Source organism: Bubalus bubalis, chromosome 1, assembly GCF_019923935.1.
Source record: "Bubalus bubalis isolate 160015118507 breed Murrah chromosome 1, NDDB_SH_1, whole genome shotgun sequence".
In the NCBI taxonomy this organism is placed as follows: domain Eukaryota; kingdom Metazoa; phylum Chordata; class Mammalia; order Artiodactyla; family Bovidae; genus Bubalus; species Bubalus bubalis.
In genome coordinates, this window is record NC_059157.1 from 111,589,665 (window position 1) to 111,611,351 (window position 21,687).

The following is a 21,687-nucleotide window of genomic DNA, read 5'->3' on the forward strand; positions in this document are numbered from 1 at the left end:
ATAAAATACTGTCATTATCTACTTTTAAAGTAGGCTTAAGAAGCTTTTCTTACTATATAACAGAGTCTGGCTAGTAGGGCTCAGCATCTTTGAAATTAATAACTTTGTCTGAGTTGGTACATATGAATGATAGAAAGGCTGAGGGAAGCAGTCAGGAAGGTTACGGGATATGCATCAGTTGAAAACATTGTGTGCTGATATGATCCAGAAGTAGAAATACAGGAAATGGGCTAATAGACCACTAAATGCTATTTTCCTTCTGAAGATTATGGCTGTCACCAAAATCTTGCATAGGGTGTTCCTTTTAGGAAACAAAAATGGAATGAGCACATACTCATCAACTGTTCAATGTTGGTGCTGATCTGAGCCATCAGTGCCTCCCTGTGCTGTTGAGATCTCTCTTCTAGAGCCCTGCCCATGAAGTAGTGTTGCAGTCGTTCTTGTGCTTGGGAATGGAGCTCCCTGCTGGTCACATCTGATATCTGAGAGCCCTGGGAACAAAGGACAGAAGAAAATTGTCACACGAAGGACACATGTATCAAAGTATGTTTCATTTTCAGTAGTTGCTGCATGTGGGTTCAGTAGTTAAAAGCAGATTTCACTGAACATGCAAGTGGGCAAGATTCTTTTTGATATACTCCTATACCTCACTTCCTCACATAGTGTAATATTCTGGGAGAAGAGGTAAGATTGAGGAATCACAGTGAAAATTACAAATGGTTTGGTAAAGACACTGGCCTGGAGGAGTAACAGGACCAATCCCTTTGTTCTGAACTCCACCTGAGAAACTGCCTTACTTTTTATCCTATTCTTCTCTCAAACTTATCTAAGCCATAATATAGCTTCTAATTTCACAGAACAAAGGACAGAATCATTCAAAGGATCATATTCTTCTGGCTAGTTAGCTACTTTAAAGGGAACTGACCTAATTATTAATATTTAGAACAAGGATGACATAACCTCAACACTGAAACTGATAAAGTTTCTAACACTACAGTTTTCTCAGGTATTCCAGTTCCTGGATCATGGATGCTGCCTTGTTCTAACTAACATCTTACTTGTCAGGCACAGAGTAACAGCTGTACTAGAGCATGGCTAAAGCAGTAGTTCTTTTTTAAATAGAAGAATGCATCAGAATCATGTACAGTGCGTTAATAAAAAATAGAGATTAAAGCCCTAAACAATAAGGGTTAAAATTACAAAACTCTTAGAAGAAAAGATAGGGGAAAAGCTTTATGATATTAGATTTGGCAATGATTTCTTTAATATGACACTGTGAAGGTATAGACAACAACAAAAATTAGACAAATTGTACTTCATCAAAATGAAAAAGTTTTGTGCATCAAAGGACACTATCAATAGAGTAAAAAGGCAGCCCACAGAATGGAAGAAAATATTTGCAAATCATACATCTGATAAGGAATTAATATCCAGAATATACAGAGAATTCCTAGAACTCAACACTAAAAAAAAAAAAAAAACACCTGATTAAAAATGGGTAAAGGACTTCAACTGAAATTTCTCTAAAAAGGATATACAAATAAGCAATAAACACAAAAGAGATGTTAAAAATCACTAATTATTAGAGAATGTAAATAAACCCAAATCACAATACCACTTCACGTTCATTAGGATGTGAAAATAATAAATGTTGATAAGGATGTACCAACAGTCTTGCTGATGCAATATGGAAAACCACTAAGTTGAAGTGAAGTGTCCTTTACTATTGACTTTACCTTTATGGTCCACGCAATTATAAGACTCCAAAGCCATAGTAAAGTCAAGGTAATGCCATGGTAAGGCTACAATAAAGCCATTACATTACCTTATGCCAACAATAAATGTACATATACAACTGAGATACTTATTTGTTGGTGAGTATCACACACTGCAATAATGTAACACAAAAGCCTACACACTGGATGTCTTCTGATATAGTCATCCACTTGTTGTTTCAGTTCAATTCTGCTTGCATCAGTGAGTTCTCTGAGTCCAGGCCAAGGAGCAAATAGTTTCTTTTTCTTGCGGCATTTTGCTAGGAATTTGAGAGTCTGGGGGGGAAAAAAAAACTTGTGATTTTTCTTCCCCGACTGATAGAACTATTTTCTTTCTACAACAATATATAGTAGGGACAACACTGTGATAGTTGTTAACTCATAATGTGTATAGAGGGAGAGATGACAGATGTGACAGAGGACAATAACTTTATCATTATAATCTTTTGTACTGTTTTAATATTTTATAAGGATATATTCATGTATTATTTTTACAGAAGGCAATAAAGAGAAACAGGGAACCAGCTCTGGGTTCTAGTCTAAGTTCTAGTCCCTTATAAACCTGTTTGATTTTGGGCAAGTCACTCAATCTCCATAAGACAGGTTCTATGTCTACAGAAAACAGGGACCCCCAATTCTACTTAGCCAAAAGATAGTAAAGATCAAGGAGACACTATATTAGAAAAAGTTTGGTAAATAAATGTGCTTCCTTCTGTTCTTCAGAATGAACTCCTGATAAAAAATCTTGTAACAGGCAAGATTTGGAGACAAATTATTTTGTCCAATTTTTTTCACTCTTCTCCTTTGTTCTATGTTCACATTATTAAAGGCAAAAGTTGGAAAATTATGGCCCACAGATCAAATCCAGCTGCTATCTGTTTTTGAGTAGGTGGAGAAGAATGATTTTTTACATTTTGAAAGTGAAGTGCAAGTATTAGTTGCTCAGTCGTGTCCGATTCTTTGCGATCCCATAGACTGTAGCCTGCCAGGCTCCTCTGTCCATGGAATTCTCCAGGCAAGAATACTGGAGTGGGTACCTATTCCCTTCTCCAGGAGATCTTTCTGACCCAGGGATTGAACCAAGGTCGCCTGCACTGCAGGCAGATTCTTTACTGTTTGAGTCACCAGAGAAGCCCTTTTACATTTTATATGATTATGAAGTTCAAAAGGAAAAGAATTATTTTATGACATGTGAAAATTAAGGGAAATTCAAAATTCAGTGTCTACAAATGTTTATTGAAACACAATCATGCTCATTTGTTTCCATACTGTCAATTTCTTTTGTGCTACAACTATAGAGCTGAAGAGTTGCAAGAAAACTGCATGACCTGCAACCTAATATATTTTACAATTTGATGTTTTCCAAAAATTTGTTGATGTAACTCTATTGCTTAAAGTATCAGTTTTAGAAGAACTGTTAAAAATTTACAGCTCTCTGCCGAGTTATCCTGTCCTCTCTGCTCAAAGACTTCAACTTTTAGTTCTTTCAGGTTTTTCTTCTGATGTTTATTTCTATCTACATTTTTGTGATTTTTTTCAGTAATAGGTATTATCTATTGACTTTCTTATATGAAAGGTAAGGACTTAGCTCTCTTTCACACATACTTTCTATATCTCTAAATATTCAATATTATTAAATCATAATTTTGGTTATGTTAATGTTCAGTGTTTACATTATGCCTACATAAAGGCTATTTATTTTATGCTCATATAGTATGTGATGATTACTTTTTTCTTCCTTGCATATTTTAATACATTAGAAAAATAAGCAAGGAATTAATAATTCTGTTATTATTTTTCTATGTATTTATCACTGATTATATATAACAACTTCTGCCCTAATTGTCCATACAGTAAAACATATCAGGCAATCTACCAAATTAATTTTCTTGGATATATATTCTGGAGCTTTTTGACCTGCTCCAATCTGGATCAATCGTTCTCTATGCTTGGTGTATAGCTGTCATCCTGATATCCCCATTCACCATCATCTTGGTGACTCTTCTCATTTTTCCTTTGTGTTTTCTGGATTCCTTTCTTGAGTTATTCCTTTGTTTCAGAGATTTGTGATGCATAAATATATCCTTATAGTCTATCTTTATTTTTAACTGATGGTTTGGTTGGATGCAGAATTCTAATTGGAAGTCATTTTCCCTCAAACATGTGTCAGCCTAACTCTAATACCTTTTAGCTTGCAATTATGTTGTTGAAGAGTAGTTCCCAGTGTATTTCACAGTAATGTGAAATAAATGTGAGTGTATTTCCGTCTTTGTATTGGACAGTTGCTCAGTCCTTTTGAACTGAACCACATGGTATTTGGTTCTGGGAAATCAAACTATTTTCTCTCCTCCAGTTTTTTTTTTCTTCTCTGTTTCACATGTTTGGATATTTGACCTCTTAGACTGCTTCTCTTTTCTTTTTGCCCTGCTCTCTAGATTTCCCAATCCTTCTTTCCTATCCCTTTTATTATATCTTGTATTATTTTTTCTGGCAAATTTTTTATTATATTTGTTCCCTGTTATACAGCATCTTGATTTTGTTTCATGTATTATTTTCTTTTAGCTCTCTGAGAAAATAATACATTTAAAATGTTTTCTTATGCCTGCAATAGCTGTTTCCACCAAGTAGTATTATTCTGTTTGTTTGGCACTAGCTTTCCTCAGATGTCCAGTGATACTTTCAGCTGTTTAGAAATGCTGAGCAGGAGGGTAAGGTTAATCTACTATGTACTTCTTTTTAGGGCTACTGAACCGGGCTGTTTCATTGGAGCACCTCAAAGTGAGTTTAACTATTCTCTTGGACTGTTCAGATTTCCTCAAGAAAATACTTTCAACAGGATTTAAGCCTGGGTAACAGCACTGAGAGCTGAGAAGTAAAAAGGGGCTGGAGGTTTTCACATCAGTATTTAAACTTTCCTTATGTTTTTACTATAGTACTCAAGCCTTCAGCTGTGTTTTCATTCTCCTATTGAGAGATTTTTCTCCTTTTCTTCTGTTCTTCCCTTTTCTTGATTTTTCTTCCTTGTATTCCTATCCTTCCTCTGCCTCTTGTTTTTAGTACCAAGTCAGGTTTATGATGCTATGCTGGGAACTCAAAAGTAAAGTTTCCAGAACAGGGGAATTTTTGCCCTTAGATCAGACAAAGTTCACCTTGACATCTCTTTCTCTGTCTCTTCTTCATTCTTTGTTATTTTAGGACTCTCTGAGATTATATCTATCTCCAAATGTTTATTTTTTTCAACTGCCAATGGTTGGTTTCAGTAAGTGCTTTTGCAGTTGGTCTTCAATGGATATGTATACATGGTACTTTTCTTCTATAATCAGGTAGCAAGAATTAGCTATCATTCTGGCTCTAGAGAGGAGATGCACGCAAACATCACCTTCTTTCTGAGCTTATTTTTCTTTTTTGTAAAAGAACCAATAATTAGGTGTATTTGCTGGTGCCAGGAAATATCTCACATTCATTGCTGTAAAAACCATGTTTATCACTTTAGTGTGGAATTCTTTAGAAGCACTGGCAAAGTCAGCTTTGGAAATTGGATGCACTGAATATGAATAGGTGGATCCCACAAATGGAAAATTCTAGAAGGCAGTCAGACCTGCCCTTGTGCTTGTCACTTGTTTCCAATATTTGATTTTCAGGTTTTGGCTCTTTCAAAGTCATTTTCCACTTTCTGAAATCAAGTATGGTCTGAGAAATCTCTACCACTAAATGGTATGCATTCTGTAGTTCTTAGTTTCAAACAAACTCAGGCACATGTAAACAGCAAACAGTTATTTTCCCAGCATCCGAATCCCAAGGAGTATAAAACAAGTTTTTAAACTAGGATTGTGAATGATTTATAAAGACCAAATTTCAGATAAACAAATGCAATTATATCTCCCTCACCCACTGCAAGCTGTCATCAGGAATGACAATCTCTTTATTCAAAATATTCTTAGGCTTGGCTCTTTCACAACCATTTTTGAAGTTTTAGTTCTTTTTATCTTCTTTATTTTTTAAAATTGAGGTACGATATTATTGACATACAATATTATATTAATTTCAGGTGTCCAACATAATGTTGATATTTGTGCATATTTGGAAATGGCTGTCACAGTAGGTATAGTTAACATCTGTCGCCATACACAGTTACAGAATTCTTGTGGTAAGAACTTTAAAGATTTACTGTAGTTGTCAGTTAAATAGCATTGGCTAATGTCAAGAACTGAACTGACTTGAAAAAAAAAAAAAAAATCTCGTCATAGTTTTGGTATCTCTGCAGTATATGAGGCTGTGTCCTTTCATGAGGGTCTAAGTTATGTTTCAAAATTAGTAGCACCTCACTGACAATAAACAGAAGATTACAAAAATTTCAAGTAAAAAAAGCATCACATTTTGGATTTTCTAAGGGTAAGTATACTTTTCCATGCTGAACAACTGGTTCTCTTAATGGCTCCTCAAGAATTAGGATGGAGTGGCTTCTCTCAGGATCTTTATTCTCCACCTGGACACTGTCACCTTCTCCTAACACAGCTGTGTGATGAGGTTCTGTTTTTTGTTGCATATTATCAGTACAGTATACACATTTCCAGATATGGTACAAAGGGAGCTTGTCCACCCTTTAGGGATAGGCTGGGAATGCTTTGCTCCTTTGTCCAATTTGAAGTCCAAATGTAAGGTTGGTGTGTAGATGTAAATCTTGGACTTGACTCCCAGGGCTTCTCCAGAAATGACAGCAATGGTCACACTATCCTTACTGGGTTTAGGGATTTCACTGCTTTTCAGTTCCTGGTAGCAAGGCTCCAATATCTTCTGTGAGCTCCTCCAATTAACCCACAGTTGAAGGTCATGGACTGACTCCTCTGAGCAAGGCGTCTCCTCAAGCACAATGCCCCAGCCTGAGATCATCCAGTACAGGCCTTCTGAGTTCAACTGACCAACATGTCCATGGCAGTCTTCCTGGGCTATGCTACACCCCCCTTCCAGGAGGTAAGATATTGTTTCAAAACCTCAGTGCGGGTGATCAAGAAATCCGCCTGGTCTGCTGCTGCTGCTGCTGCTGCTGCTGCTGCTAAGTCGCTTCAGTCGTGTCCAACTCTGTGCGACCCCATAGACGGCAGCCCACCAGGCTCCCCCGTCCCTGGGATTCTCCAGGCAAGAACACTGGAGTGGGTTGCCATTGCCTTCTCCGCCTGGTGTACTACCTTTAAATTCATCAAACAGTAAAAATGGAGCCAGATTTTAAAACTCAGGTCTGCCAATACTCCTGCAGACCCATGCTTCAGCCCCTCTGACTGCTGCTGGCTGAGCACTAACAGGGTAACTTTGGAGGACACAATGTTGAAGGATAAAAAGAGAGCATTTGTAGGCTTAGCAGATCACAGGCAAAAGAAAAGTTGTCTGCCATTTGCACCAAATTGCAGAGGACCAGTTAAGCGTCTCTGGCCATCTCTCTCAGAGACTCTCCTGGGAGTCTAAAGCCAGCCAAGGAGGGCAGTGTTCTGCTAACTGACCACCAGCACAGACCCTGCTTGGTCCTATTGATGCCCGGTACTCTCATGCTTTTGGGGGCCCCCTTTGAGTTTCTTAAGAGATGTAAAAGCAAGAAAAGAAAATCCTGGAGCATTAAAAGGGTAAAGGCAGCTAATTCTTCAAATTTAATTCCAATACTATACTACTACAGAAAACCCTAAGTTGTCTACATGAGTAAGGATGTGTAATTTGAAATTAGTCGGTTTACACAGGGTAAAAGGTAAAAAGAGGTGAAGTTCGTATTTTGCATGTACTGAGTTACATAAGCATAACTCAATACAAGTAAAATATTAGCATTTCAACATGTAATCAAAATAAAAAAGTTGGGACTTCCCTGGTAGTCCAGAGGTTAAGACTCTGCACTTCTACTGCACCACTGCAGTGGGCATGGGTTTAATCCTTGGTCAGGGAACTAAGATCCCATATGACAAGCAGCACAGGAGGAAAAAAAAAAAAGGAGGTAGTCATGAGGTGAAGGTATTAGAAAGGATCCAGAGGTTCCTCCTTTCACCATCAGTCTGTAACAGTAGTGCTGTGCTATGCTTAGTCGCTCAGTTGTGTCCAACTCTTTGCGATCCCATGGACTGTAGCCTGCCAGGTTCCTCTGTCCATGGGGATTCTCTAAGCAAGAATACTGGAGTGGCTTGCCATGTCCTCCTCCAGGGCTAACACTGGTATCTATGGGTTAATCCTTAGATGGCCTTGCTTAGCAGAAGGTAAACAGCATGCATGGATGTGATTCAGTGACAGAACAGGACCATCTGTTGCAGACTTGGCCTGAATGAGAAAGATGAAGGCAGCAGACTATCTCTCCTAGAGTCGAGTACCACTCTGTTTTTTGAATGGTTTGAAAAAGACTTTGTAAAAGCTTAACCAGAGAAATCAACAAAGAGACTGTTCAAAATCTATGACTGTGAAAAACTGAAACTGACCTAAAATTTTACAATAAGGGGTTATAAATCTAAATGCTTTGACTGAAATCCTAATATGAACGTTAACCATGTGTAAGTAAATAACTATATATTAGGAAAACTAAATATTAAGTGAAATAGAGTTGTGCTATAGAATATTACTATGCTCCAGATAAACCCCAGGAAAATCACTGAAGAACACCATTCTATAATTCAAGAATTATAATGATCTTATTATACCTAATATATTATCTATACATTGAAAACATCCAATATGATATGCTGCACTTAAACAGGACTTTACAATTGACAAAATACTTTCCCATATATTAGGTCATCTGATCCACATAACAACTGAGTGAAAAACACAGGGTAGACATTCATTCATGTATCAAGCATATGCGAGAAGTTGACAATAAATAAGACTTAGTGACTTATCCTTGAGATGCTCATGGTTCAAGTAAAAACAAAAAAAATTAACAAATAACAACACTGAATTTTGGTAAATGATGCACAAGGTTCTATCAAAGTAATAAGGACTGAATATCTAAATCATTTTGGGCCTAAGGAGGTTCTAACAGAGGAAGAAACAAAGGCTTAGAAAAAACTAAGTTAAAAGACTTAACCAAGACTTTACAGCAGGTAAACAGCAAAAGTCAAGTTTGAACCTATGTCTCTGCCTACTAATCCAGTACTCTTTTTACTACATCAGACTTACTGCTCTCTGAAGTATGACAGCCGCTTTATATTCCGTAAGAGATGGCCTCTGTTGGCGAAAATTTTTCCTTTCCCTGTACCCTTTCCAATGTTTCTGGATAATCAATGCTGATTTCTCTTCTATTTCCCGATTATGTTTTTCCACCTGACCTACAAAGATGACAGACACTATTACAACATACTCACTTCTATGCTTTCTCAAATTCTAGAATCAGGACAATCAAAGCAACAATCTTGTAGTCCTTTAATTATTTTCAATATGATTTTCCCAATTCTATTACTTTACAAGAGCTCCAAAAGCCTTCTCAGTTTATGCATCTTCTTTAGAAAAAAGACTCACATAATTATTTTGAATCCTAGGAATGAGAAAGGACTAAAAATCCAATAGCAAGAATATTTAGAAAAAAAGAATCCTAAGTAAATAGAAAGTCATTCAGTACCACCAAAAGGAAAGGGCACATTGTGCATATACGTTACTTACTCTGTATGGTTCTAAATTTCTCTTTAGTCACTCATTTGGTTCTACAGATAATTTTCTTTTTAGTTTCTAGCAATTGGTCAGCATATATCCTAGGGTTCACAGTAGCTAATTTAATTTTTAAATTTTAAATTTAAAAAAATTTTAATTTTAAAAATTAAAAGGGATATATTTGGGAGATAGTGCCAAAATTCATAGGACTTAGTAGTGAACTACATGTGGAGGGAGGGGAAAAAATTCCAGGATCTCACAGATGGGACATTGAGTAGACTGCTGGTGCAATTACCTGAGAGATTAGAAATACAGGAAGTGGAAATCTGTGGGGACAGATAATGATTAGCTTTGGGGATGCTTGTGGCTATCTAAGTAAAGCTAATCAATAAGCACCTGGCTACAGAGCTGTGCTGTTCAATGTAGTAAGCACTAGTCACAAATGGCTACTTAAAGACAATAAAATAAAATTTAAGGCCCTCAAGTGCACTAGCCACATTTCAAGTCAACAGCTATCTCTATCCATTGACACTTTACTGAACAGTGTAGACAAAGAACATTTCACTTTGTAGAAAGTTCTGTTGGGTAGGGCTGATCTAGATCTTAGGAAAAAGGGTGAGGATGCAGACAAGACTTAAGAATGCTAAGCACTCATTTGATAATTGAAACTACAGTTATGGATGGGATACCCCAGGAAGAGCAATATGAGAATAATGGGGTAAAGAAGGAACCCTGGGAAAGATCTATATTTAAGGCAAAGGAAGAAAAGTAAGAGGCTATTGAGGGATACTAGGAATAAGTAGTAGGAAGGGGAAGAAGAATAAAAAAGGAATCTTGAAATGACTCAGATTTCCCAGGCTACACTTTAATATTAATTTCAGCTTTGTGTGTCAAAGATGGCAAGAAGGTGTCACTGGGTTTGTACTGAGGCATGAGTTAAGTTCTGAGGGCAGAATGTAGCAATATTCTAACACCTTACTTAAGTTCAAGGGGTTCTTTCTTTATGTCAAAGACATCTATCTTTAAGCATAAAATTTTATGTGTCATTGATTTATCTGAAAATTAAGAAAAATTAGTGGAGAGATTGCTCATCATCAACTAGTAAGTCTAATCAGAAAAAAATAAGAATTTTTTTTTTTTTGACTGAAGAGATTTATAAAGATTTACCTGAAAAAGTTGAAACAGGGGTAAAGGTCCACATTTAAAAATTAACTCATCAGGTAGCTAGGAAATTTGGTTTATCAAAAGCTACCCTATCAATCTTATGCTTATAAACTGATAATGCCACACACCTGGATGAACTATTTCAAGCATATTCAGCCGTATTTCTCGGGAAAGTCTCATGGCTCTCTGCCTTTGAATTTGCAGCTGTAATCTGTGGTCCTCTTCTTCCTTCTGTCTACTTAGCTTCATTAACATCTTTGTTCGTTTAGATCTATGACGGAAACATTAAGTACACATAATTTTCATAATCATATATCTACTCAAGAAGTATATGTAAAAAGGCTTAACCTCGCTAGTAATCATGTAAGTACAGAGAGCAAAAAAATTTTTAAAGTGTAGTTAGAATATGATGAAAAAAGTTTTCATGTGCTGCGTGTATAACATTTCTGAAGAAATATTTGGATATATGCATCAAATTTTTTTCTGGAGAAATATTTAAAATATGTATCAAACACCTTAAAAATCATAACCAATTAATTCCATTTCTAATACTCCTTAAGGAAAAATCTGATACATATGTCAATATTTATGTTCAAGGATTTTCTCCACAGCATTACAATAGTTAACAAGTTGAAAACAAACCATATGTCCTACAATGTTGTTGCTGTTTAGTCGTTAAGTCATAGCCCACCAGGCTCCTCTGTCCATGGGATTTCCTAAACAAGAACACCGGAGTGGGTTACCATTTCTTACTCCAGGGGATCTTCCTGACCCAGGGATTGAACCTGCATCTCCTGCACTGGCAGGTGGATTCTTTACCATTGAGACACGAGGGAAGCCCATATCCTACAACAGTGAGTTATATAAATAAATTCTGGTTCATTCACTGGATGGAATTCTATAAACTATGAAAAAATTAAAATTTCAAAGAAGCATTTAAAGGATTTTGTTCATTTAACTCAACCAACATTTATCTGAGTGATTGCTGCCTATAATCACTGTCCCTAAGGCAAACAAAGAGACACAGTTATGCCTTTGAGATCAATTTCAAGGGGAAGTTGAAAGGTAGTGGAATATGCCACTTTGGCATAAAGACTGTTTTGAGCTGGGGGCAAAAGAGAATGACGAAGCATAGAAAGACTTCTTCCCAGAGTGTCTCTTAACTGACTAAAAGCAGAAACACCTGAGAAATGAGGACTGTCACAAACTTTTCCTCCCAAGGTTTGGCCATGAAGATGGAAAGTTATGCTAAGATGAACCTGCACAAATAACACATATCTTTCATTAGTTAGTTCCCCAACATATTTACTTTCCCCAATATACTTACCTTCCCACAGTTCACTGTCCTTAGAAGCCTAAAAACCTTTTCTTTTCACCTGTCACTTCTCTATAAATTATTCTTTATATATATATATACATATACAATATATATATTATATATATAAAATTAAGCCCAAGTTCTTTTCTTTTTTTTAGGTAAGAAGTGGATTTATTGGAGAGATACACATTACATAGACAGAACACGGTCTGTCTCAAAAGGCTAGAACAACCCTGGGAGAAACACATTCCACTGACAGAGTGTGGGCCATCTCAGAAAGCAAGAACTATATAAACCCCAATTCTAACCACCTCTTAAGTTATGCATCATGTCAGGTTTCTTCATGTGATGTGTGCTTCACACGTTAAGAAATTGTTTTTCTTTTGTTAATCTGTTTTTGTTTCTGTCAGTATAGTCTTCATGACCCCAACCAATGAACCTAAATAGATAGAGGGAAAAAAATTGTTTTCTTCCCCTATAAGTAAAACAAATAAGATAATTTAAATACCAGCACCATGTTAGAGGTAGGCAAATTGTGAGCTTTCCTGAGAGTAACTGAGACGGCTGTTAGCTGCTTCAGAAAACCTTGCTGAGGAAAAGGGCAGAAAACGAAATTTTAACAGAAAATGAAGTTTCTGACCATGAAAAATGATTAAATAAAAAAGAAAGCCCCAAGAAAATGCTTTAAAAAGAGTGTGACTATAACAGAGTATCTCTTGTTTAATCCAAAGCTCTGATGAATCTAGGTCCATGATTATGAGTGGTGGGCAGTCCCTCCCCCAAAAAAACATGGGGGAGGGAAATTACTCTGAGATAATGACCTGACCACAGAGAGACAGAAATAACCTTTGCAGAAAGCCCAGCTACAAAGGAAGCAAAAGAAATTTGCATAAACTGTTGCAACTAATAGAAGAGGAAAGGTGCTCAAGCCTGGAGCAAACTGGAGTTTAAAAAATTAAAAACATTGTAAAGTGAGATTTAAGCAATTTTGGCCTCATGGAAAATGCCTTTTAAGAGATATATTTATAACCACTCTGGTGTTGCTACATAAAGAAATGGAATTTCTATTTTAAACAGTGGACTATTAATTAGATTCCATAGATACACTTCTAAGTGGACAAAGTCTGTAATTCTAGGATGCTTTTAAATAGATTTTTTAATATTGCAAAGGAAAATAGACTGGCAAATTTGGCAACTACTGTAAGACTAAACATTAAAGGTCTGAATCCACGGCACAGGGGCACCTTTAACTGTAAGAGGATGTACAGCTGAAAATGATAGTAGGTAGAATTCATGAGTGGTAACTATTCTACCTGAGTTCACTACAAAGGTAAAGCTATACCAAGAACATCTCAGACTCTTGTAAACAATATATTGTGACTCTCAAAATATCCATCATTTCCCAAATTTATTTCACCAAAGAAATAATTAATATTTTTAAAGAAACAGCAGGTAAGATACACAATAAACCTTGAGCAATGCCTGAATGGATTACACTTGCCTCTCATGTGTACTATTTATTTAATAGATCTGTCTGCCTAATTAGATATGTAAATCTTCAATGGCAAAAAATGTGCATTTCCCTCCCTACCACATTCTCAGTGCCCAGTAACATGCTAAAAAAATTTCTATTATTTTAATCTTGTGAGTTACACAGACAATTATCCCACCTTATAGATGGGAAATGTGAAGCTAAGGGAGGTAGGGAAACTTGTCCAAGATCATTCAGCCTGTAAGCTGCTGAAGAGGGATACAAACTCAAGTCTGTTCAACTCTCCCAATACCTAGGTTGGCTCTGGAATATATTAGGCACTTGAAACATGTTTAAAAAATTACATGTTTAAAAATTCCATTGGTAGCTTTTTTGCTACCAACGAAATTCATGCCCAATGATATCAGTTAACTTTTTAAGTCTTCTCTGAAGGAAACTTTTACCAATGAAAAGAATGTCCATTAAGGGACACAGCCAGAGTGGCTTCAATACCTACCACTGATCCACACAGGTTCTTAGAGGCAACTGAAAGAAAACACAGATACAAACAACTTAGCTCCTAACGTCATTAATGATAAAGCAGGGCCATCTCACAGGTGTTTCTTCATGCAGCCTATTTTAGTTCACTATTTTAAAACATGTTTGTAACTGAGAAACACAGCTGCAGTTATTAAAATAGTTTCAGTTTTCTTAAAAAAACACTGACTTCTGGAATATGCAAGTGACACTTCAGTGAACTAAAATTTAGCTTTAAGTTAGGTTACATGTAAACATCTCTGAGATGGCTCCAATTTATCAACAATGACCTAGGAGCTAACTCATACGTGTGTGGCATGTGTGTATGTTCTTTTTATTGCCTCTAAGAATCTAGATGTAGTCATGTAAAAACTGGGCCACGACTTCATTATTTCATTTTTAGTCTACTTGAAATAGAGATAAATGTCAAACTATGTCATACGTCAATGGCCAAATCTATCCATGACATATTTACTGAGGAAAATCAGGTTAATATACTTAAGCTTTTTAATATTCATACACATTTTTACCATAATTACATTTGAACAATTATGGCAACTTTTGGTTTTAAGGGTTTAATGAGATATTGACCATTACTGGCTCCCTCTGTAGACCTGGCTCACAAAAGTCTTAAGTGAATAGGATTAGGTATTTGTTACATTAGATTCCTGTTTTATGTTATGTCCTCTGCTTTTGAAAGTATAATAAGGTTAATGAAGTGCTGGCACTCAGAAATGTATGAAGCAAGGATGAAAGAAATACACTAGAATATTGAAAAAGAAAAAAAAACTCTAAGTTTTCACTCAGCTATACTCTAATAAGATATATCTAGCCCTTTCAGGGAGAAGGCAATGGCACCCCACTCCAGTACTCTTGCCTGGAAAATCCCATGGACGGAGGAGCCTGGTGGGCTGCAGTCCATGGGGTCGCTGAAGAGTCGGACATGACTGAGCGACTTCACTTTCACTTTCCACTTTCATGCACTGGAGAAGGAAATAGCAACCCACTCCAGTGTTCTTGCTGGAGAATCCCAGGGACGGGGGAGCCTGGTGGGCTGCCGTCTATGGGGTCACACAGAGTCAGACACGACTGAAGCGACTTAGCAGCAGCTGCAGCCCTCTCAGATCATCAATCCTCTCACCCAAATTTTTTACCTGAAACTCCTCTGCAAAGTAATCACAGCAGATGGAAGTTTCTTCAGTCTCTTTCTAGTCTGGAAACCCTTCCAATAAGCTTGAATCAAGCAAGCTGCTTTATGTTGTTTCTGAAATTAAAGGCCAGAATTAATTTAAAGACATCCCTAGGCAAGTTGTTTTTAGAAGTTTACTTCTTAAAATATCAGCCTGGGCAAGTATTAATCTCCATCTTTAATAAGTTGAGCAGAAGGCAACATTTGTATAAACCCAGGAGAGGAACAGCCTAAGAATATTAAACCTCATCTCCCAAAGGAGGCTCAGTTAGGCAGTATCTAAAAGGTATTCAAGATGCAGTCTGGTCAGCTTCAAATTCTCCCTAATTAATATCACTTCCATTCTCATTACAGGGATTTCACAATTTTGCTTATTTAATGCTTTAACATCTTTGCTTCCCTTCTGATGCTTAGCTTCACTTATTCAAAGATACAAGGGTACGAAGGACTCTGTATAGATTAAAAAAAAAGGCTCTAGGGTTAATAATTTAGATCATAAAACAACTTTTCTCATCAAACAATAGCTGCTCTGGATTTTAGGGGAGAATAAGTAAAGGAAGGGGGAGAGAAAGCAAATAAAAGATTCAGGAGACTACCACTAGCCAGTATTTTCAAACTAAATTATTTACTGAAATATCATGCAAATTATTTTTATAATTCAATACCTGGTCTTTTACTTCCTGATAGGCCTTAGGGCTTAAAAGACCAATGAGCTGTCTAAGTTCTTGACTAAACTCTGTCCCAGGTTCTTGTTTATTTAGTAGACTTCTAAGTCCTGAAATGGAATAACAAAGGCATAGCTATTAATAATAAAATATGATTTTGTTATCTAATCAGAATTAATTTGAGGTTAAAATGTCTAGTTTAGAAACAAATGAAAATAACAAGATTAATAACATGATTTTTCTTTTTCTTTTTCTCAAAAACTTCTAGATAGAGGTCTTTAAGATTTTCCACTGTCCTAACAGTTCTGAGGTATTTACTTGTGAGATCTGATGCAAAATCTGCTTAGTCAATCTCTTTAATTAGAAAAAACAGAGAGGAGAGTGGAATCATTATGCTAAGTCAAAGGATAAAGTTATATATATATTTTTTCCTGTTCCAACTTAAAAACCTTACACAAGAACATTTTTAAAAGATGTTGACTATATACTGAGTAAATGCCTATCCTGTGGAAGTACTGAAGCAGGCTATTAGTTACTATTAATTAAAGGAAGTTATTATTAAATAAAAATATCAACAATGTATGTAATATGGGGTTAATTAATAGGCTCCTGAGCATTTATTCAGAAGTGTCATAACATTAAAATACTGCACTTCCATCCCAAATTAAAACTGAGTAGTAATGTAAGTTACAAAATAAGTACTATTTCTAAGGCATGGAGGAATGATTATTATAATGTATGTGTGCAATATACATAAGCAAGAGAATGGGCTTGGAGTGTACAACTGGGCTTCCCCTTGGGGGCTCAGATGCTGAAGAATCCGCCTGCAATGCAGGAGACCTGGGATCCCTAGATTGGGAAGATCCCCTGGAGGAGGAAATGGCAACTCACTCCAGTATTCTTGCCTGGAGAATACCCATGGACAGAGGAGCCTGGAGGGCTACAGTCCAGGGAGTTGCAAAGAGTTGGACACGACTGAGTATCTAAGCACAGCATAGCAATATATGGGTCTTTCCATGTCTTCTACTTTAAGACTCAAGTTCTCAACAGTATTAATAACTGTAAAATATCTTGAGGAAATTGAATAAGTTCTACTGTTGAGAAAAGAAAGGGAGACAGATTAAGATAGAATTCCTTTATAATGAACTCTGTTGGGCATTCACATTTCTATAGAAGAAATAAAATTACAGAAATAATACGTATCTAGCATAGTACCTGGAGAAGGCAATGGCAACCCACTCCAGTACTCTTGCCTGGAAAATCCCATGGATGGAGGAGCCTGGTAGGCTGCAGTCCATGAGGTCGCCAAGAGTCGGACACGACTGAGTGACTTCACTTTCACTTTTCACTTTCATGCATTGGAAAAGGAAATGGCAACCCACTCCAGTGTCCTTGCCTGGAGAATCCCAGGGACGGGGGAGCCTGGTGGGCTGCCGTCTATGGGGTTGCACAGAGTCAGACACGACTGAAGCAACTTAGCAGCAGCAGCATAGTATCATCTAGAGTTTTATTACTGGGACTTCTCTCTCACAAAGTTCACAGTAATGACTCAAGTAAGGTAAGTCACTCACGTCTGTGTGTATTAAGTCACTTCAGTTATGTCCGACAGACTCTTTGAAACCCTATGGACTGTAGCCTGCGAGACTCCTCTGTCCATAGCATTTTCCAGGGAACAATACTTGAGTGGATTTCCATGCCCTCCTCCAGGGGATGTTCTCAACCAAGGATTGAACTTGCATCTCTTGTGTCTCCTGCATTGGCAGGTGGATTCTTTACCACTACTACCTGGGAAGTCCATTAAATATATCACATTGTATTCTAATTCTTGAAATTTTATATACAATATAGTTAGTTGCTCAGTCTTGTCCGACTCTTTGTGACCCCATGGGCTACAGCCTGGCTAGGCTTCTCTGTCCAAGGGATTCTCCAGGCAAGAATACTGGAGTGGGTTGCCATTTCCTTCTCCAATATATAATATAAATTATTATTATTAATATATAACCCTATATTAATAAGATACTTAATGAACTAGAAACCTATTTCTTGCCCATATTGAATAAGAAAATATATTGTAATGAATTCATGACTCTGCCTAACAAAGAAATAAAAGCTCACATTAAACTTTGCTTAGCAGTTGGAAAAAAAAACAACTGAGTGATTTTGGATAACTACCTACATGTTCCACACTTTTGTTTCCACTGCTATATAATGAGGATAGCAAACATCTCACAGGGTTGTTATGAATATTAAATATTCTAATACACATAAGGTATGCAGAATAGTATCTGACATATAGTAAATGCTCAATTAAAGAAAAGCTATCATAAGGTAACGGTAATACACTGAACCCTTTCCTTCTCGTTTCTGAATTTTTATTCACATGATTTTGGGGGTGATGGGGATTTTTTTTGTCTTTGAGGAAAGGCAGTATAGGAGGTAAAGAGTAATTATTAAATGATGTAAAGATTAAAAGGCTGTCAAGCTCTCAAGCAAAGCTCTATTTTCTCAATAAAGTTAGGGAAGATCACTGATCTTTTCGATCATTATGTTATTACACTATATGGCATATTCAACACACAATCTTTTGTGAGGAAGGGAGCAAATTATTCATTGTAACCTCATCGATAAAGTATCATATGCCATCTGTTGAGATATGAAGATGGCTGGATTATATAGTTTTTCCCCTGAATTGTTACCTGTTGTGACAGAGTTTTTATCTGCACGCTTTAGTTAATGACTTTTTCACAACACAGGTATTTTGTTTTCCATATACCATCAATAAAAATGTTCTTTTTAAAAATCTCAAGAAAAGAAAGAATGTATGTATTACCTTTGTAGCAGGCACTCAGTCTCAGTAAAATCAAAATTTCCTGATGGGATTCAGCCATCAACAGTAGTAGCTTTGTAGCAGTACCTCTTATGACTGGACTAGGAGTTGATAAAAGTTTGAAAACAACTTCATCTAAAATTGAATGCAGGATTTTCCCTTCTATTCTGAGTAAATCACCACTAATAGAATAAAAGAATAAAAAATGTACCATTACTAAATGATGCATCAGTATCACAACAAATTAAACAAAAAAGGTGCAGCAACTTAATGTCTATGGACTGATCCAGGAAATTAACCAATATTTTAAGTGGCTAGCTTAGTTTCAAGAATATATCACATTACATCAACTAATTGAATTCTTATTGTATGTAAGGCACCATGCCAAGTAAAATAGTGAATACAAAGTAGTCAAAGAAACCTGCAATCAATTATTGGAGAAAGATTAATGTGCAAAATAGTAAACAGATGGTTCAACAGTTTCAAGCAATAATAAAAGGAAAATCACAGGACAGTAAGTACATGGTTCATTGCTTAATGATGGATGAAGACAAACATGTTATAGAAAATCAATTATCATGTACTTAGGAGGAAATTTTTCTTTTAGTATTCCGTCATTACACAACAACTTCATGTTGCATTACTGATGTCATGAAAAATTATCTGAAACTTAGAAACAGTCAAAAGGGATTACTAGATGTCCTTTTACTCACCCCACCAAGGAGTATATGATTTTCTAGGGGTATGTTCCTTTGATTATCCATTTACTACTGATTAGAATATTTTATAATTCTGTAAAAGTAGGTATTGCATAAAAAGATGCTCAACATTGCTCATTATTACAGAAATACAAATCAAAACTACAATGAGGTATCACCTCACACCAGTCAGAATGGCTATCACCAAAAAATCTACAAAACAATAAATGCTGGAGAGGATGTGGAGAAAAGGGAACCCTCCTGCACTGTTGGTGGGAATGTAAACTGACACAACCATTATGGAAAACAGTATGGAGATTCCTTAAAAAACTATGAATAAATCTACAGTATGACCTAGCAATCCCACTCCTGGGCATACTCCCCAAGAAAATTGCAATTCTAAAAGACACATGTATCCCAATGTTCATTGCAGCAGTATTTATAATAGCTAGGACATGGAAGCAGCCTAGGTGTCCACTGACAGATGAAGGGGTAAGGAAGCTGTGGTAATATATATACAATGGAATGTTACTCAGCCATAAAAAGGAACACATTTGAGTCAGTTCTAATAAGGTGGATGAACATAGAGCATATTATACAAAGTGAACTAGGTCAGAAAGAGAAAAACAAATGTCGTATATTAACACATATATATGGAATCTAGAAAGATGGTACGGTTGAACCTATTTGCAGGGTAGCAATGCAGACAGGACATAAGAGAACAGACTTAGAGACATAGGGCAGTGGGGTGGGGAGGAAGGAGAGGATGGGATGTATGGAGAGAGTAACACAAAACATATATATATTACCATATGTAAAACAGATAGCCAATAGGATTTGCTGTGTGACTCAGGGAACTCAAACTGGGGCTCTGTAACAACCTAGAGGGGTGGGATAGGGACAGAGGTGGGAGGGAGGTTCAAGAGAGAGGACACAGGTATACCTATGGCTAATTCATGTTGATGTTTGGCAGAAACCAAAACAATATTGTAGAGCAATTATCCTTCCATTAAAACTAAACTTAATTATTAAAAAAGATGTAATAAAAAAGAATATGTATAAACAATAAATTATTACTCAGCCATAAAAAGGAATGAATTTGAGTCAGTTGTAGTGAAGTGGATGAACCTAAAGCCTCTTACACAGAGTGAAACAAGTCAGAAAGAGAAAAACAAGTATTATATATTAATGCATATATATGGAATCTAGAAAAATGGTACTGATGAACTTAGCAGTGAATGACTTGTGGACACAGTGGTGCAAGTTGAGGGTGGAATGAACTGAGAAAGTAGTATTGACATATTTACAACTATCATGTGTAAAACAGATAGTCACTGGGAATTTGCTATATAACAAAGGGACCCCAGCCTGGCACTCTGTGATGACCTAGAGAAGTGACCTGTGGGGACAGGAGGAAGGTTCAGGAGGGAGGGGATATATATAATTATGACTGATTCATGTTGTTGTATGACAGAAACCAACACTGCACTGTAAAGCAATTTTCTACCAATTTAAAAAAGAAAAAAAAAAGCAGATGCTGGCTTGTAGAAAGCAAATAATGGCAAGGATTCTTATCTGAGAGCAATGCAAACAGACTGTTACTCAAAAATATAAATAAACTTTTGTCCAGTTAGAAAAAATAACCATGAACATTTATAACTGATATTTTCCACTATTCAGCTTTTGTGGAAAAAGGTTGTTGTAGTCCTCTTCCATCCTCTGTTTACAGATTTTTGACCTTTTTTTTTTTTTTTCTGTCTTCTTTGTAGGCTTTCCAGTACACCCCTAAAAGGTTACTCCCTAGGATTCCATTTTGGGCCAATTTCTTTTCTTACTCAATTCATATTTTTCACTGAGCTCTTCTCTCATGTTTTTAACTATACTTTTTAGCCTGATAACTCGTAAGTCCATAATTCTAGTCCAGATCTCTTCCACAAGTCCTATTCACTGTCAGTGGACATTTGAGTTGTCTTGTCTTTGACTATTATAGATAAAGCTGCTATAAACATTTGTGTGTACAAATCTTTGCATGCACTCTTATTTCTCTGCCTGCTGAACATATCTGTCTATGTTGGACAAACCAATATTGAATCTGTTTTGGCTAAGAAGAGGTGGTAAGAATACACAGAAGAACTATAGAACAAAGATCTTCATGACCCAGATAATCATGCTAGTGTGATCACCCACCTAAAGCCAGACATCCTGGAATGAGGAGTAAAGTGGGACTTAGGAAGCATCACTACGAATGCTAGTGGAGGTGATGGAATTCCAGATCCTAAAAGATGATGCTGTGAAAGTGATGCACTCAATATGCCAACAAATTTGGAAAACTCAGCAGTGGCCACAGGACTGGAAAAGGTCAGTTTTCATTCCAATCCCAAAGAAAGGCAATGCCAAAGAATGCTCAAACTACCACACAATTGCACTCATCT

General features: G+C 36.5%; 1 protein-coding gene and 1 pseudogene across 8 annotated transcripts in view; both read right to left on the reverse strand.

Annotated features, from left to right (window-relative positions):
- IQCB1 (IQ motif containing B1) overlaps positions 1–21,687 on the reverse strand; it is a 43,460-nt gene that overhangs the window by 1,090 nt on the left and 20,683 nt on the right. For 6 of the 8 annotated variants that reach the window (XM_006073411.4, XM_025284915.3, XM_006073409.4 and 3 more), the window contains 7 exons: positions 18,561–18,739; positions 15,731–15,840; positions 15,031–15,140; positions 10,679–10,821; positions 8,919–9,067; positions 1,920–2,051; positions 335–491 (listed from right to left, as the gene is read on the reverse strand). In XM_006073411.4, coding sequence (XP_006073473.3) covers positions 335–491; positions 1,920–2,051; positions 8,919–9,067; positions 10,679–10,821; positions 15,031–15,140; positions 15,731–15,840; positions 18,561–18,739 — 980 coding nt within the window. Of the gene's footprint in view, positions 1–334; positions 492–1,915; positions 2,052–8,918; positions 9,068–10,678; positions 10,822–15,030; positions 15,141–15,730; positions 15,841–18,560; positions 18,740–21,687 lie in introns of all 8 variants that reach the window. The other 2 variants (XM_044942484.2, XM_044942489.2) reach the window with 2 other exon arrangements.
- Positions 2,902–6,998, reverse strand: LOC102410029 (annotated as a pseudogene).